This window comes from Podarcis vaucheri, assembly GCF_965113315.1.
Source record: "Podarcis vaucheri genome assembly, chromosome: 4".
NCBI lineage: Eukaryota > Metazoa > Chordata > Lepidosauria > Squamata > Lacertidae > Podarcis > Podarcis vaucheri.
This window is the reverse complement of record NC_138762.1, coordinates 4153311-4170839: the sequence shown is the minus strand read 5'-3', so window position 1 is coordinate 4170839 and position 17529 is coordinate 4153311. Positions and strand designations below refer to the sequence as shown.

General features: G+C 45.9%; 3 protein-coding genes and 1 long non-coding RNA gene across 6 annotated transcripts in view; 1 reads left to right on the top strand and 3 right to left on the bottom strand.

Moving 5' to 3' along the window:
- LOC309530330 (uncharacterized protein) overlaps positions 1–9606 on the bottom strand; it is a 64640-nt gene extending 55034 nt beyond the window's left edge. The window contains exon 1 of one of the 2 annotated variants that reach the window (XM_082219186.1): positions 9537–9606. The gene's annotated coding sequence lies outside the window, so the exon portion shown is untranslated. The remainder of the gene's footprint in view (positions 1–9536) is intronic. The other variant, XM_082219183.1, reaches the window with a different exon arrangement.
- LOC309530363 (uncharacterized protein) overlaps positions 1–17529 on the top strand; it is a 215866-nt gene that overhangs the window by 80575 nt on the left and 117762 nt on the right. The window lies entirely within an intron of this gene.
- LOC309530504 (uncharacterized protein) lies at positions 658–3691 on the bottom strand. The gene is made up of 2 exons (XM_082219529.1): positions 3475–3691; positions 658–2043 (listed from the first exon to the last, which is right to left on the bottom strand). Exons 1-2 carry the CDS (start codon positions 3551–3553, stop codon positions 1148–1150), a joined length of 975 nt encoding a protein of 324 aa, XP_082075655.1. The 5' UTR covers positions 3554–3691; the 3' UTR covers positions 658–1147.
- Positions 14762–17335, bottom strand: LOC309530597. Its single transcript, XR_014218763.1, has 2 exons — positions 16728–17335; positions 14762–15509 (listed from the first exon to the last, which is right to left on the bottom strand). It is a non-coding gene; the product is annotated as an uncharacterized lncRNA (long non-coding RNA).

Below are 17529 nucleotides of genomic sequence, written 5' to 3'. Positions count from 1 at the left end.
AAAAAAAATTAAGATACTGAAACTGTGATGCCCAGAATTGAACACAATATTCTAGGTGGGGTCTGACCAAGGAAAAAGATTGTGGTACTATTCCTGCCCTTGATCTGATTCTGCCTTCTGCCACATTGGCCTCCGCTTCCCGTTTGGTGTCATCTGCAAATGTGATGAGCATCCCCTCAGTTCCTTCATCCAAGACATTTATAAAGAACTTGAACAACAACGGGCCCAGGACAGAACCCTGCAGCACCCCTCTTGTCACTTTTCTCCAGGATGATGAGGAACCATGAAGGAGTCCTCTTTGGGATCGGCCAGTCCAATCCACCTAACAGTTACCTTGTTCAGCCTCATTTTACCAGTTTCCTCACATAAATATCAAGGGGGACTTTGTCAAAAACCTTACTGAAATTAAGATGCGCTATTACCACAGCATTCCCCTGAGAAACAGTCTGTAACTCCATCCAAAAAAAGAAAAAGAAAAAAGAGAGATTTCTCTAGTTTGACTCGTTTTTGAGAAAGCCATGCTCTCATCTTGTCTGTTTATGTTGTGAATCACCGTGAAATCTTCAGATGATGGGTACATGAATTTTAAAATGATAATAATAATAGATATTGACAAGCTGGAACAAGTGCAAAAGAAGGCGACCAAGATGATTTTGTTTTATTTATGCATTTATTTCATTTCTATAGCACCCTATAACAGGGGTGCCAACTTGAGTAATATATAGGAGGGGTTTAGTAAGCCCCGCCTCGGTTAAACAGTCACAGGATGCGGTGCAAGCATGCCATTTGAATGGCTATTCCTATGAACTGGGGGTGGCCCCCTCACATATCTTATTGGGGGGCAAAAACCCCTCAGACTCTAAGAGTTGGCTCCCATTCCCTACACTCACAGGTCACAGGACGGTTACAACATAAAATCACACAATGAAAACACAAAACACCGCCCCCAAAACCTGTAATCCCCACCTCCCCACCACATTTTAAAAGGGCATTAGATGTCAATCAGCCAAAGGCCTGTTTAAAGTGGTGTGTTTTTCTCTAGCGCTGAAAGCTGTATAATGAAGGGTTTCCCACTCTTCGTATGAATTCTTTGATGGAAAGTGAGATTGGAGCTCTTCCTGAAGCTCTTTCCACATTCCCCACACTGCTAGGGTTTCTCTCCTGTATGAATTCTGTGATGGGAAGTGAGATTGGAGCTCTGACTGAAGCTTTTTCCACATTCCACACACTGATAGGGTTTCTCTCCTGTATGAATTCTGTGATGGGAAGTGAGATTGGAGCTCTGACTGAAGCTTTTTCCACATTCCACACACTGATAGGGCTTCTCCCCTGTATGAATTCTGTGATGGGAAGTGAGATGGGCTCTCCGACTGAAGCTTTTTCCACATTCCACACACTGATAGGGCTTCTCCCCTGTATGAATTCTCTCGTGCTTAGTGAAACTACAGCTCGTATTGAAGCTCTTTCCACATTCCACACACTGATAGGGTTTCTCCCCTGTATGAATTATCTGATGGGAAGCGAGATGGGAGCTCTGACTAAAGCTCTTTCCACATTCCACACACTGATAGGGTTTCTCCCCCGTATGAATTCTTTGATGGCAAGTGAGATTGGAGTTACAATTGAAGCTCTTTCCACATTCCCCACACTGATAGGGTTTCTTGCCTGTATGAATTCTTTGATGGGAAGTGAGAGAGGAGCTTTTACTGAAGCTCTTTCCACATTCCAAGCACTGATATGGTTTCTCCCCTGTATGAATTCTCTGATGGGAAGTGAGTTTGGAGCTATTCCTGAAGCTCTTTCCACATTCCACACACTGATAGGGTTTCTCCCCTGTATGAATTCTGTGATGGGAAGCGAGAGAGGAGCTACCAGTGAAGCTCTTTCCACATTCCATGCACTGATAGGGTTTCTTCCCAATGGGATTTCTTTGATGGGAAGTGGAAAAGGAACTTTTCCCACATTCAAGATATTTATTCAGCTTCTCCATTGTGTGGATTTTGTCATGGTCACCCTTGTTCTTGATTTCCAGTCCATCACTATCTGCAATGAAGAGAAATGGATTAGCACCTCAGGGAGAAATTAAGGAAGAATACTTGTTAACTCTGGTAATAGAGGAATAACACAAGTGGGTTAGATGGATGGTTTTCTGAAGGGTTGGGTGCATTAATTAACGGGGATCAGCCAACATCCTTAGGGGAACCTGTGATTCGATAAGCCTGGCTCTTCTCTCGAATGGATTTTCTTTGGCTCCATCATGGCATCCCTCCATTTCCAATGTCAGTCTTCTCTTTGGACAACCAAAGACTGACAGGAGGAAAAACCAAAACTGAAAACCTGACAGAAGCTACGTCAACTTCCCTAACGACTCTGAAGTTTACAGTCAAAAGGGTCTGGGGAGTTGAGACCAGACTGATCCTTGTTTAATAAGCTGCAACTGGAGGAAGAACATTTACAGAAAAAAACAGTAAATTACTATTAAAGTTTTTTTGGGTTGTGATATCCGGTGTTGTAGGGGGCCTGTTGAGTTCTGTGAAAATATATGAGGTTAGTCACATATGGAGTTTTGAATTTAGAAACAGATATTATGATCCCACTGGGAGCCTTACCGAGAGAGGCCACGATCCCACGATTCTCCTCCATGACCTCCTTATGCAGAGCTCTCTGGTCAGGATCCAGCAACTCCCATTCCTCATCCGTGAAACAAACAGCAACATCTTCAAAGCACACTGGACCCTAAAGGAAAAAGGGAAACGTCATCCTCTGAGACAACACTGTTGTTCACCACCACTCCTTGAGATAGGACATTGTTCCACCCCTTGGCCTCTGTCCCCACAAGGCAGCTTCCCCTGACCTGATCTGGTTCCACAGCCGCTGCTTCCATTCTGTCCCCATTCAGAGATGGATGAAGAGGTCTTGCGGGCATCATTCTGTCACCTGCAAGAAGAAAAAGGTAAGGGGGAGGCCCAGAGTGCCTTCTTGTCTCACAGGTAAATCAGTGCATCTCAAACTACAGAGGGGCCTTTTAGAAAGTCTCACCTGCTCAGTGCATTTGGATGTTTCGGTTTATTTCAGATGTTAGTTGTGAAAAATATATCTCCCCTCCTCTGGGCTCTTGGTCCCACTATCTCCCCCAACAAAAGATGAAAAGAACCCACTAAACGGAGAAAAAACTCCTTCCTCCTTACCCAGCTGCCTCTCTCTGGTGTCCAGTGGAGGCCTCTCTGCCTCAGAAGAAATCTGACCCATTTCCGCAAAGAGATCCTTTCCCTGAAAAAGAGACAAGGATTCAAAAGAGAGAATGGGGAGAAGGATTAAAAAATGAATGTCAGGGCCAACTGCTTCAAGGGTGACAGATCTCATTCCATGGATGCCTTCCCAGGAAAAAAAATATGAGCCATCAGAAGAGCATGATGGGATGTTCTCTTTCCTGTTTGGAGGCCTTGGGAGTATCCAGAGGAAAGTCTCTCTCACCTGCTTTCTCTCCTCTGCCTGACTCAGGAGGAAACCTTCGGCCAGGGCCACCGCCTGGGAACTGGTCTCCGCTCCGCATTCCCTCACCCAGCTCTCCATCTCTGGTGGAAGGACAGCCAGGAACTGCTCCAAGATCACCAGGTCCAGCATCTCAGCTTTCGTGTGCTTTTCTGGCTTCAGCCACTGATGGTCAAGGTGGTAGAGTCGGCTGCAAACCTCTCGGGGTCCTTTGGCCTCCTGGAAGCAGAACTGTCTCACCTGCCGGCTCTGCACCTCTGAGCGGAGGGTGTCCTCCTCACCCAGGATCTTCTGCACAGAGTTTTCCCAGAACCCCCCACTGCTCCCAGTTTGGTTGGCATGGCCTCTTTCTGTTCCAGGGCCAGCTGAGTCTCGCTCATCCATCTGTGCTCTCAGGAAGCCTCTGAGAGATCGGAAGGAACCCTTTGGTCTTCTGCCAAGTTCTGTCTGTCTGAATGAGAAGCTCTAGCAAATCCTACAAAGCAAATACATTGTTCAGTTACAAAAGCTGTCTAATATCAGGAGAAGAAAAAGGTTCCCTGAGCAAGCATGGATGAGTCTTGGAGGGAACCAGGGCTGGACTGCACCACAGCCCAAACCATGAGCTATTTTATTTATTTAAATTTCTATAACACTTTATATTTTAAAGAGAAATCTCAAAGCGGTTTACAGCATATTAAATCTGTGGGGATAATTGGGGAGTTAGAAGAAGATATATTATTGAATGATATGCTTCCCAACATGCACTAGCAAGTTCCATATTCTAGTTCCATACATCCCCCTTTTTTAGATTACGCAGCGATCAGCTTGTTGCTGACTCATCTGAGTCTTACTATTAAAGATTCCTTCCTGGTAAAATCCCTTCCAATCCCTTTTAAATGAATAAGCACAATAATCTGATTCACGTTACTATAAAAGTAGTTTACTCACAGATTCGTTCACGTTCACAGACATATCCCTGAAGGCAGGCTTAGGTTACATAACAACTAGAACTATTCCATAAAGAAGTTAGTCCCAAATGACTGCCACTAAAGAGTCACTTCTCCAAACACACAACAACATACAAAATGGAGAAGACACACTGATCAGAACATGGAGGCCATGCGCTCCTCCATGCTAGTACAACAGACTGCACCCTCTTCAAGTCACATGTAGTGGAAGTCTGTCCCAGCTCAGGAGGAAACAGGAAGTCTTCTCCTGAGTGGTAGAAAACATCCCCTAATGTGTCCCCTGTAGGAATCTTCTACTTGACTGCAGTTTCACATCCCACAAAATCAATAAAATAGAAATAAAATCACTGGAAGAAAGTCAAGTATATAGTCCATAGTCAAAGCAACATAACTGAAAAGAAATATTCTCTTAAAGATATCAAAATAAAACATTACAACAACAACAACAACAACAACAACAACAACAACAACAACAAATTTATTTATATCCTGTCCTCCCCAGCCAAAGCCGGGCTCAGGGCGGCTAACAACAATCAAATAATCCAATATTCTAAAAACATTTCATTATAAAAATCAATTAAAATCAAATTGATGGCAACCGTTAAGCAAAATTCTGTGCAGATTGCCAGAGGAGGGAGTCAGGCTGCGCCCTGACCAAAGGCCTGGTGGAACAGCTCTGTCTTGCAGGCCCTGCAGAAAGATGTCAAGTCCCGCAAGACCCTAGTCTCTTGTGACAGAGCGTTCCACCAGATTGGAGCCGCAGCCGAGAAAGCCCTGGCTCTAGTTGAGGCCAGCCTAACCTTTCTGTGGCCTGGGACCTTCAGGACGTTTTTATGTGCAGAATGTAGGTTCCTCTGTGGGACATACCAGGAGAGGCGGTCCCGTAGGTACGAGGGTCCTAGGCCGTATAGGGCTTTAAAGGTTAAAACCAGCACCTTAAACCTGATCCTGTACTCCACCGGGAACCAGTGCAGCTAGTATAGTACCGGATGAATGTGATCTCGCAGTGAATACCCCATAAGGAGTCTCGCCGCTGCATTCTGCACCCGCTGGGGTTTCTGGGTCAGTCTCAAGGGCAGCCCCACGTAGAGCGAGTTACAATAATCCAGTCTGGAAGTGACCGTCGCATGGATCACAGTGGCTAGGTCAGGGCGAGAGAGATAAGGGGCCAACTGCTTAGCTTGGCGGAGATGGAAAAATGCCGCCTTTGTTATAGCTGTAATCTGCGCCTCCATAGAGAGGGAGGTATCGAAGATTACACCCAAACTCTTAACGGACAGTGCTGGCACTAATTGCACCCCTGCAAGAGATGGGAGTTGCCCCCTCGATCCCATATCGTCCCGCCCCAGCCAGAGGACCTCTGCCTTCGAAGGATTTAAGTTCAAGCGGCTCCCACGTAACCATCCAGCCACAGCTTCCAGACATCTAGTCAGTGTGTCTGGGGCTGAGTCAGGATGGCCATCCATCAACAGATAGAGTTGGGTGTCATCGGCATACTGATGGCAACCCAGCCCAAAACTCCGGACAAGCTGGGCGAGGGGGCACATAAAGATGTTGAAAAGCATTGGGGAGAGTATCGCACCCTGAGGCACTCCACACACCAAGGAGTGGTGCGATGACAATTCCCTCCCCCCCCAAGCGCCACCCTCTGTTCCTGACCAGAGAGAAACGAGCGCAGCCATTGAAGGACTGTGCCCTGAATCCCCACGTCGGCAAGGCGGTGGTCCAGGAGTTCGTGATCGACCATGTCAAAGGCTGCTGACAGGTCTAGAAGAATCAGCAGCCCCGACCCGCCTTGATCCAGCTGCCTGCGGAGATCATCTGTTAGGGTGACCAGAGCCGTCTCGGTCCCATGACCAGCGCGGAAGCTGGACTGGAATGGATCCAGAGCCGATGTTTCATCCAGAAACCTGCCAAGCTGTTCAGCAACCGCTCTCTCAATCACCTTACCCAGGAATGGAAGATTCGAAACCGGGTGGTAATTGGATAGATCTAAAGGATCTAATGATGTTTTCTTTAAGAGCAGGCGCACCACTGCCTCCTTCAGTTCCCCTGGGAATATCCCTGTGCCAAGGGACAAATTGATGATATCCCCCAGGGGGGCCCGCACCTCGTCTGGGCACACTCTAATCAGCCAAGACGGGCACAGGTCAAGAGGACAGGTGGTGGGCTTTCCAGCTCGGAGGAGTCTGTCCACATCGGCTGGGTATATCCGGTCGAAGAGGTCCAATACTGAACTAGAGGACAGTCGAGGGGCCTCTAGTTCCTTTATTGTATCCAAATTGGCAGGGAGGTCATGGCGGAGCAACAGGACCTTCTCCGCAAAAAAGCTCGCAAATGCCTCACAGCTGTGTGTCAGATTGTTATTTAAATTTGGCTGTCCTTCAAGGGACGTTAAAGACCTAATAATACTAAATAATTGTGCTGGGCGAGAGCTAGCGGATGCAATGGAGGCCGAGAAGTAAGACTTCTTAGCAGCCTTCACCGCCATCTCGTAGGTTTTCATAAAAACCCTATAAGATGTTCTTGAAGCTCCATCACGGGCACCCCGCCATACTCGCTCTAGCCGTCTGAGGTCCCGCTTCATTTTCCGGAGCTCCTCGGTAAACCAGGGAGCCCGGTTTCTGCGGGGTTGCAGAGGGCGCTTAGGTGCAATATCATCGATGGCTGCCAGGAGCTGGATATTCCAGCCCTCGACAAGCTCAGTCAATGAGTCGCCAGGGGGAGCAAGGTCCCGCAAGGCTTGACGGAATCTATCAGGGTCCATCAGCCTCTGCGGGCGAGCCCAAATCGGCTCACCACCTAAGCAGGGTGGGGGTGGAAAGTCAATCCTGGCTTTCAGAGCATAGTGATCAGACCATGGCACCTTCATCGAAGGAGACATGATCACATCTATACCGACGCCAAAGATCAAATCCAGCGTGTGGCCTGCTTGATGTGTGGGGCCCGAAACAAACTGGGAGAGCCCTAGTGTTGCCATGGAAGACACCAGGTCCAGAGCCTGTGAGGAGGGAGTGGCATCAGCATGGATGTTGAAGTCCCCCAACACCAATAGGTTAGGGAACTCCAAGGCCCAGCCGACCACCGCCTCCAGCAGGCCTGACAGGGTGGCTGCTGGTGCGCTAGGTGGCCGGTACACCAGCCAGACAGCCAAGCTCACCTCGGAGCCCCACACTAGGCCAACACATTCAAAGCCGGGAATCGATGGCGATGGTAGAGCCCTGAAAGAACAATCTTCCTGGATTAATAATGCCATCCCTCCCCCTCAGTCCACAGTCCGCGACTGGTGGAGGACGGAGAAACCCGGGGGCGCCATCTCTCGTAAGGTAACTGTTGCCCCTTCGCGCACCCAGGTCTCCGTCACACAAGCCAGGTCGACCCCCTGCGAGGTGAAGAAATCTTGCAGGGTAGCGGTTTTCTTGCCTATAGACCTGGCATTGCACAACACCAGGTGAGTAATCCTTGCTCACCCTACCCTCGTCCCTCGGGATGGGGCGCAGATTGGAAGGGGTACGAGCATATCCATATCTCGGTCCCCTTCGCCTATGACATCTGCCCCCACCGCCATACCTCCCTCGCCCCTCCACGGTAGCAATCCCAAGCCTCATACTAGCCTCTGTTTAGAAAATAGAAAAAGAAAACAAAAACAATTACACCAAAACAAAACCAATCCCCTACCCCACTCAATATCCAACCCCAAACCAAAATAAAACGGAACAAAATAAAAATACATAGATAGAAACCACTGTTCACGGTGGTACAACAAAGTAAATAGTAAAAACACCTTTAAAACACTTTAAAATATATAAAAACATTTTTAACATTTGCTGCAGCAGCACCAGTGTCCTTAAAGGTGTGGCAGAGGTGAGTGCGGGCCCCGCCCCCTAGGCCAGGTGGAATTAGCCTGAGGGGGAGCGGCCTTCCCCAACACTCACCGTGCGGCAGCAGCAGCAAAGGAGCAAAGGAGGTCAACTACAGAAGAGATATTTAACACAGTAGGGCTGGGTGAGTCTGGGCCTCACCCCCTAGGCCAGGTGGAAAGGGCCTTTTTAAAAAGGAGAAGAAAGAGGAGGAGGAGGAAGAGGAGGAGGAAGAAGAAGCAGCAGCCTCTAGCTCTCCTAGAAGAAAGATTGCAATGGAAAATGTGGAGGCAACTGAAAGGATTTCTGGGAGATGAATCAGGCTGGTTGCTCCTGCCTTCCAGTCAATGCATTGAAGTCAGACCTGACTGACAAGGGAGTCATTTGTATCTTGTGAATAATGGATGTTTGGCTCTAGTGGGGGTCCTCACCTGGGGGTCCTCAGGAGTTGTTCTCCCCCCACCCCCACTCCCCTGCTTCTGTCTCCTTTCTTGCACTTGGACTCTCTGCCACTCTCAGGACAGACTCCTGGGGTGGGGTCCCTTTTTCTTTGCTCTGAGGGCCAGGTATGGGCAGGGCCAGAGACATCTCCTTTGAAATTTAGGAGGGTAATTTAGTATTATTATTCTGTTAGATAGCTTAACACACAGAGAGACGATGATGCCAAGGTCCCTGGAGGCTCAGTGAGTAGCAGCGCCCATTTCCGGCTGCTTTGCCAGCAACAATCCCTTTGGGAGAGAGAGGATGTGGTCCTGGGATGCCCTGCTCTGGGCGCGAGGGGATGGCTGCAGTGGCCTCCGTGGGGAGCTGCCCTGGGAGACACTGGGAAACTGGTCCCCAATGCAGCAGCCAGACTCTGGGCTGGGATCCCTCTCTTTATCCCTGGCCTTCCTCTCCCACCTTTTTTTTTGGGGGGGGGGGCTAGTCCACCTCCTCGTCCAGCTTTGGAAAACCATTTGCAGATGTTCCCTCTGTTGTGCAATGAGGCTGAGCGACGTCACACAGAGTTAAAGTCCCAGGGACTCCTTTGTTTCAAGAAGGGAGATTTCGTGGGAGTCAGGGATCCTCTGATCTGCAGGAAGGAGAGCGTGGCAGACCTGGCCCCTCCCTGGCAGGACCCTCTCCTCCCTGACTTGGGGTCCCCCCCCTGCAGGAGCAGATCAGCCCCCCCAGGCCCCCTCCCCTGCCCCAGCCCTGGGACCCCCACCAGATCCCAGAGAGAGAGGAGACTCACCAGATCCCAGGAGGGGAGAGCGATGCAGCCCTTGCAGCAGAGACACAAAGCAACACCCCCCCCCCTTCCTAGCAGGAAAGGACTGGGGAGGGATTGGCTCTGGAGGACCAGCCCCCCCTTGCTTCCTGTCCTCTCTAGGAAGGCAGCTCGGTTCCCTTTAACCCTTGCCAAGCCGAGTGCGCCCACCTCTCCCCTCCGCGTTTCTCTTTCTTTCCCACTTCCAGAGATGCTTTTTGGGGGACGCCCCCCCCCTACTTTCCATTCCTTCTAGCGCAGTGATGGCAAACCCTTTAGAAACCAAGTCCCCAAACTGCAACCCCAAACCCCCTGATTTTATCGCAAAGTGTCAACACGGCAATTTAACCTGCACATCTCATTTTTCCTGTGTTTTCACGTTTCTTCTTTATGACTGCTGTTGTAATAAGTAATCCTTCATAAAAATTATTGCATTACATTCCTCATTAAATTATCTTTCCATTGATACATGATTTTATGAAATAACTCAGTGCTTTTTTCTAAAAAAGAATGTTTAGGGTACTCTCATTTTGTCTCAAGAAAATCACCAGGGGGGGGGATAAATACAGTGAATTTCTTTTCCTGTTAAATTCAAAAAATGTTTAGGGGTCTGCGTCCCCCTGCGTCCCCACAGAGAAAAGAAGCCTTGGTATTACTCCAAAACAAAGTGGTGTCATGAGCCATCAGACCTCGGAGATACATTTTGTCCAGAAGGTTCCACAATTTTGGCCGCTAGTGTGCACTGGAGGGCTGGACTAAGAGACCCTCTCCCAGTTTTTAATATGAGATAATAATGATTGTCTGCATGCGCACATAGAAATTAATAGAAATAAATAAACCCAGCCAGATGGGTGGTGGTGTAGCAAGTAGTCAGGCCTGTCAAATGACCGTGCAGCAACAGAAGAATTAAAGGAAGAAAGTTTTAATTGTTTGCCGGCAGCAAGCAATGGCACGGAGGAATAAGTTCCGTAGTCCGGCCCTTTCCAACAGGGGAGGCTTCCCTTTATCCATTCTTGAATCAGGTCTTTATCCAATCAAAAGTTACAGCATTACACATACAGTGGTACCTCGGGTTAAGAACTTAATTCGTTCCGGAGGTCTGTTCTTAACCTGAAGCACCACTTTATCTAATGGGGCTACCTGTTGCTGCCACCACACAATTTCTGTTCTCATCCTGAAGCAAAGTTCTTAACCCGAGGTACTATTTCTGGGTTAGCAGAGTCTGTAACCTGAAGCATATGTAAACCGAGGTACCACTGTACTCTGATAGATGCAATTAGATTCTGCCTAGAGACAAAAACTGCTTTGCCTGGAGACTGCGTTCCAGAGAGATGCATGAGGTTCTGCCTAGAGACAGGGCCTGAGGAGTCGGACTTGACCCTTCCCTGTCCTTCCTTGGTAATCCTTATCAGCCCGTCTCTGGGTGTCTCTGGGCAGTGGGTGTCTGAGTGTCTGTACCGGATATGGGCCTGGCCTAGATCAACCCAATGGCTGCCTTGCTTAACATTTTACCTCCCAAAACGCCTTCCCTGAGCACGTTGACACAGTGGTGGTGGTGGTTATATTTTGCCATTTCTTCGGCTGCCCTTTGCTCAGCCTTCAAGGAATGAATTCCTCCGTTGGCTTCCATGGGAAAGCCCAGCGAACATGTCAACCCAGCAGCCCCTTCTAATGTTGCCGTCTTTATGCTTACTGGCCTGGGAGTCAAGCCCTGCTGAACTCAAGGCAGCTTACTCCCGAGTAGGAAAAAGAGACTGGCGAGCCCCTCGCTCGGGCAAGGAGGCTAAGGCCCTGCTGGGATTACAGTCCGTGTGCTCACAGAGAGGGCTCTAGGTTTGCCACTTTGCCATTTCGTCAGCTCTCATGAACTCTTGACCAGGAGGCTAGCGGCTGCCAGAACCTCCGTTGCTCCAAAATAGAAAATCTTATTTATTTCAGTTATTCCATTTATATTCCACCTTTTTCTCCCCAAGGTCACCCCAGGGAGCTTCATGGCTGGGTGGGGATTCGAACCCTGGTCCCCCAAGTCATAGAGTCCAGCACCCAAACCTCTACCCAGCACTGAAAACCTTACATGATTTCCAAAGGGCACCAGAAACGTGGAAATAGGCTTATATTACACTTATACCGAAAACAGAGACTGAAAAGGCTCAACTTAAGAACTACCGTCCCATATCCTTATTAAATGTGGATTACAAAATCTTTGCTGACATTTTGGCTAAGAGACTGAAAAAAGTACTGATTGAAGAGATTCATAAGGACCAAGCGGGCTTTCTGCCGGGAAGACATCTATCTGATAATCTGAGGAATGTAATTGATATTTTGGAAAAGCTAGAAGTGAATATAAACACTAAAGCAGTTTTGATATTTGTGGATGCGGAGAAAGCCTTTGATAATATATCTTGGAGTTTTATGAAAAAGAACTTACAGGGTATGGGGGTAGGCCAAGGTTTTGAAAATGGTATGAGTGTAATATATTCTGAACAAAAAGCTAAATTAATTGTAAATAATGTGGTTACGGAACAATTTAAGATAGAAAAAGGGACACGACAGGGGTGCCCAATTTCCCCATTGCTTTTTATATCGGTCCTGGAGGTTCTGCTGAATATGATTAGAAGAGACCAGTTGGTTAAAGGTATACAGGTCGGAGCTAAACAGTATAAATTGAGAGCATTTGCAGATGATCTGGTTTTGACGTTACAGGAGCCAGAATCTAGTACTAAAAGAGTATTAGAATTAATTCAAGAGTTTGGTCAGGTGGCAGGATTTAAATTGAACAAACTAAAAACTAAGGTTTTGGAGAAAAAATTAACATCGATGGAAAGAGAGAAGTTTCAGAATGAAACAGGTTTGACTGTGGTTAAGAAAGTGAAATACCTGGGGATTAACATGACAGCTAAAAATGGAAATCTGTTTAAAGATAACTATGAAAAATGCTGGACAGAAGTTAAAAAAGATTTAGAAATTTGGTCAAATCTGAAGCTTTCCTTGTTAGGTCAAATTGCCATTATAAAGATGAATGTATTGCCAAGAATGTTATTTTTGTTTCAATCATTGCAAATCTTGGACAAAATGGACTGTTTCAAGAAGTGGCAGAGAGATATTTTTAGATTTGTCTGGCAGGGCAAGAAGCCCAGAATAAAATTTAAAATATTAACTGATGCAAAGGACAGAGGTGGATTTGCCCTGCCAGACTTTAAACTCTATTATGAATCAGTGGCATTTTGCTGGCTGAAAGAATGGCTGCTTCTTGAGAACACAGACATTTTGGATTTAGAAGGTTTTAACAACGTTTTTGGGTGGCATGCATATTTGTGGTACGACAAGGTTAAAGCACATAAAGCATTTAAAAATCATATTGTCAGAAGAGCATTGTTTAATGTCTGGACAAGATATAAAGACTTACGTGAAAATAAAACCCCAAGGTGGTTGTCACCGATGGAAGCAAAGGCTCAGAAAAAGCTCAATATGGAGGCCAAATGGCCGAAATATTGGGAAATTTTGGAACAAGAAGGAGATAAATTGAAACTGCAGAGTTTTGAGAAATTAAAAAATAAAGTGAGAGACTTCCGGGTTAGCGCGAACGGCTAATGGCGGATTCCCTCCGAGCTCCGGAGGGAATCGGCTCCGCAGGATCAGGGTCTTACCGCTGCGGCGACACAGGGACCCCTAAAAATCACAGGCAGAGGAGCCTGTGAACCTGGTGACTCGGCGGGCACCATATGTGACGCCCCCGACGTGCGAAAGAGCCTTTTTAAGGCTGCGGAACGGGGGATGGGGTGAGCGGCGCGGTGCTGTGAGTCGACCGCTTCTCCTGCGGAGGGAAGCCGTGCTGCCATGGCCGGAGAGCGCTGACTTTTTCCTGTGAATTAGACTCTAAAACTACAACCCGTGAGTAGTATGGAACTGGATTTGGAAAAAATTTTAACTTTGAATTAGGCACGATCAGGGAAGTCCGATAAGCAGGAAGTCCGTCTCCCCGTCCTGTAAACAATCTGAAGCAAGGACCTACTAACTAAGGTCGAGAGAATTTTTTTCTCATCTATTGGGTTAAAGTTATTAATTTCACGACTTGGCATGATAAGAACTTTACCGGAGGATAAGAACTAATTTTGGGAGCTGAAGTTTTCCCTCCCCGCAGACCCTGGAGTGATCTGCGAGAAAGCCTGGTGAAAAGGTATTGAAGATTTTGACAGCTGTCAAATTAGCTGTCAAGACGGAAAAAGAGAACTTTGTTTCTGCTGTTTCTGCTGGCTGTATTTGCTACAATTTGATTATATTTTGTGGAAAATAAGGAGAACTGATACAAATTAATTTGACTTTTGGATTTGAACTGGAAGGAATACTAAGTAACCAAAATCCCTCTAGAGGGGGCTTTGGGACATTACAAGGATGGCTGAAGGAGGAAGAATTCAAGCTAAACTGGACAAAATTTTTGTTCTCTTGGGAAAGATACAAGGCCAAATTGATGTTTTGGCTACAAAGGCTGAAATTCTGGACTTAACAGTAAACAAACCTATTGAATTGGATAAGGATCTGACGCAGGAAGCCTACGCAGCTGGTAAAGAAGAGAAACTGGAGAGCTTGGAGAATGTGGAGAAAGAGATACACGCTGTCTCCGAGGATAAGGAAGGAGGAGTTGTAATGCTACAGAAGACAGAGGAGGGCCAGAGGCCTAACAAGATGGCTATAAAGGGAAATAAGAACTTGATGGTGAAAATTTGGTTTAATTTCGAGACTGAAAGATGGAGGGATCTCCTTATGAGGAGATATGAAGACCCAAGGATTACAAATTTGATTAAAGTGGAAATTGGAGCTTTGGGAACATTTGGACTTGAAAGAAGTAAGAAACGAGATCTTGGCTCCACTCCTAAGTATGGAGCTCTGGCTGGAAGAAACATGGACCCCATTGGGCTTGAACTTCTCCGAGAGATGGTGTTTAATATCAAAGACTATCAAAAAAACCGGCAGAGAGGAATGGAGAGAGATTTAAGGGCCTCGGATGTGAGGTCTCCAGGCTGATAGTAAACTGACTGTTATGGGTTGGGGATTGAAACCGGGAAAAGGGGGGATGGAGTTTGCGAATCCAAAGGCTATACAATTATAAATTGTTTTTGTTTTTATTTCATTTTGCCTTTCGTATGAAAAGTGGGGAAATCGTGGAAGGGAAATTAGGCCGACTTTAAAATAAGGCTCACGGCCAGACCCAAATTCCCACGGGGCAAATTCCTCCCGATCAGAGGAATTCTGCCATTACCGGAGGCACCAACCCGGAAGTCCCCGGTCTCCGCTCCCTGTTTGGTGTTGTCTGCAGATGTAATGAGCATCCCCTCAGTTCCTTCATCCAAGTCATTTATAAAGACATTGAACAACAACGGGCCCAGGACGGAATCCTGCAGCACCCCTCTTGTCACTTTTCCCCAGGATGACGAGGAACCATGAAGGAGTCCTCTTTGGGTTTGGTCAGTCAAATCCACCTGTTACCACATTCAGCCTCATTTTACCAGCTTCCTCACATAAATATCACAGGGGACTTTGTCAAAAGCCTTACTGAAATCAAGATGCACTATTACCAAAGCAGTCCCCTGATAATCAGTCTGTAACTCCATCCAAAAATAGAAAACAAAAAGAAAAAAGAGAGATTTCTCTGGCTTGACTTGTTTTTGACAAAGCCATTCTTTCAACCAGTATGTTTTTGTTGTGAACCACCGTGAAATCCTCAGATGAAGGGTACATAATTTTTTTAAATGATGATAAGAAGAAGGATATTGACAAACTGGAACATGTGCAGATGAAGGCGACCAAGATGGTGTTATTTTATTTATTTCATTTCTATAGCGCCCTATAGCAGCGGTGCCAACTTGAATAAAATATAAGAGGGGCTTAGTAAGCCCTGCCTCAGTTAAACAGTCACAGGATGCGGTGCAAGCATGCCATTTGAATGGCTGTTCCTATGAACTGGGGGGGTGGCCCCCTCACATATCTTTTTTTTAAAAAGATATTTATAAAGATTTTAAACAATAAAAGATACCTTCACCCAGAAATTAATACAAAAGAATACATTAAGATACATTAAAGAAGGAAAAAGAGAAAACCTAAAATATATAAGAAGAGAAAAAAGAAAATAGCAAAAAATAAAATAAAAAAGACATAAAGATCAATTTTTTTACTTATTATTTTCATAACCCTTCTTCCTGACTTCCTCACATCTTCCTTTTTTGTGTTCCTTTTTACACAACCATATTCAGCAAATATCTTACCCTCTTTCAAATCTTGGTCTACATTGTAAATTTCGACCCAATGTGTCTCCAATTCTTCCTTTTATATCCTTTTGTTTACATTTGACACAATGTAGTCTAATTTTATATCACCCTTATCTTTTGAAACTTTTGTTACCTATTCCTTCTGCTTATGTCACTAGTGCCACATTTATCTTCATATCTTTTTTAACATTCCAACATTTTAACACTCAGATATTTTACAATGTTTTTGCAAATAGTCTTTAAACTTCTTCCAGTCCTCTTCAACAGACTCTTCTCCCAGGTCTCGAATTCTGCCAGTCATTTCTGCCAATTCCATGTAGCTTATCACTTTCATCTGCCATTCTTCCAGGGTGGGTAAGTCTTGTGTCTTCCAGTGCTTTGTGATAAGTATTCATGCTGCTGTTGTCGCATATATAAAGAAAGTTCTGTCCTTCTTTGGCACCATTTGGCCGACAATGCCCAGAAGAAAGGCCTCTGGTTTCTTAAGGAAGGTATATTTAAATATCTTTTTTAGTTCATTATAGATCATTTCCCAGAAGGCCCTAACCTTTGGGCACATCCACCAAAGGTGAAATAATGTTCCCTCAGTTTCCTTACATTTCCAACATTTATTATCAGGCAAATGATATACTTTTGCAAGCTTGACTGGGGTCATGTACCACCTATATATCTTCATAATATTTTCTTTTAAGGCATTACATGCCGTAAACTTCACGCCGGTGGTCCATAACCGTTCCCAGTCAGCAAACATGATATTATAACCAATGTCTTGCGCCCATTTAATCATAGCTGATTTGACCGTTTCATCCTGAGTGTTCCATTTTAACATCAAGTTATACATTCTCGAAAGTACCTTAGTTTTAGGTTCTAAAAGTTCTGTTTCTAGTTTCGATTTTTCCACCTGGAAGCCTACTTTCTTGTCGGCCCCCTCACATATCTAACTGGGGGGCAAAGAGCCCTCAGACTCTAAGAGTTGGCTCCCATTCCCTACACTCACAGGTCACAGGACGGTTACAACATAAAATCACACAATAAAAACACAAAACACAGCCCTGTAACCCCCACCTCCCCACCACGTTTTAAAATGGCATTAGATGTCAATTAGCAAAAGGCCTGTTTAAAGTGGTGTGTTTTTCTCTAGCGCTGAAAGCTGTATAATGAAGGGTTTTCCACTCTTCGTATGAATTCTTTGATGGGAAGTGAGAGAGGAGCTCACACTAAAACGCTTTCCACATTCCACACACTGATAGGGTTTCTCCCCTGTATGAATTCTTTGATGGGAAGTGAGATTGTGGCTGTGAGTGAAGCTCTTTCCACATTCCCCACACTGATAGGGTTTCTCCCCTGTATGGATTCTCTGATGGGAACTGAGTTTAGAGCTATCAGTGAATTTTTTTCCACATTCCATACACTGATAGGGTTTCTCCCCTGTATGAATTCTTTGATGGAAAGTAAGACTGGTGCTGTGACTGAAGCTTTTTCCACATTCCACACACTGATAGGGTTTCTCCCCTGTATGAATTTATTACTCAGTTTCTTTTATTTACTCAGAAGAGGATAGTTGAAACAATGTATCACTCTTGTTTCACTGGCTGGCAGTTAGCGGTCTATTCACAGTCTATGCAGAACTCCAAAATACAACAGTCTTAATGATATCTCATTCCCAGGTTCTGAGCGATGGAAATTTAGCTTCTTTCCCTCTCTTTTAGCAGGCA

Excerpts from the sequence above, each read along its gene's own strand:
- LOC309530504 (XM_082219529.1), bottom strand. The coding sequence starts at position 3,553 with ATGCGGAGCGGAGACCAGTTCCCAGGCGGTGGCCCTGGCCGAAGGTTT. Across the intron at positions 2,044-3,474 it reads AGGCAGAGGAGAGAAAGCAG|ATAGTGATGGACTGGAAATC; the intron begins GTGAGAGAGACT and ends TCTTCATTGCAG.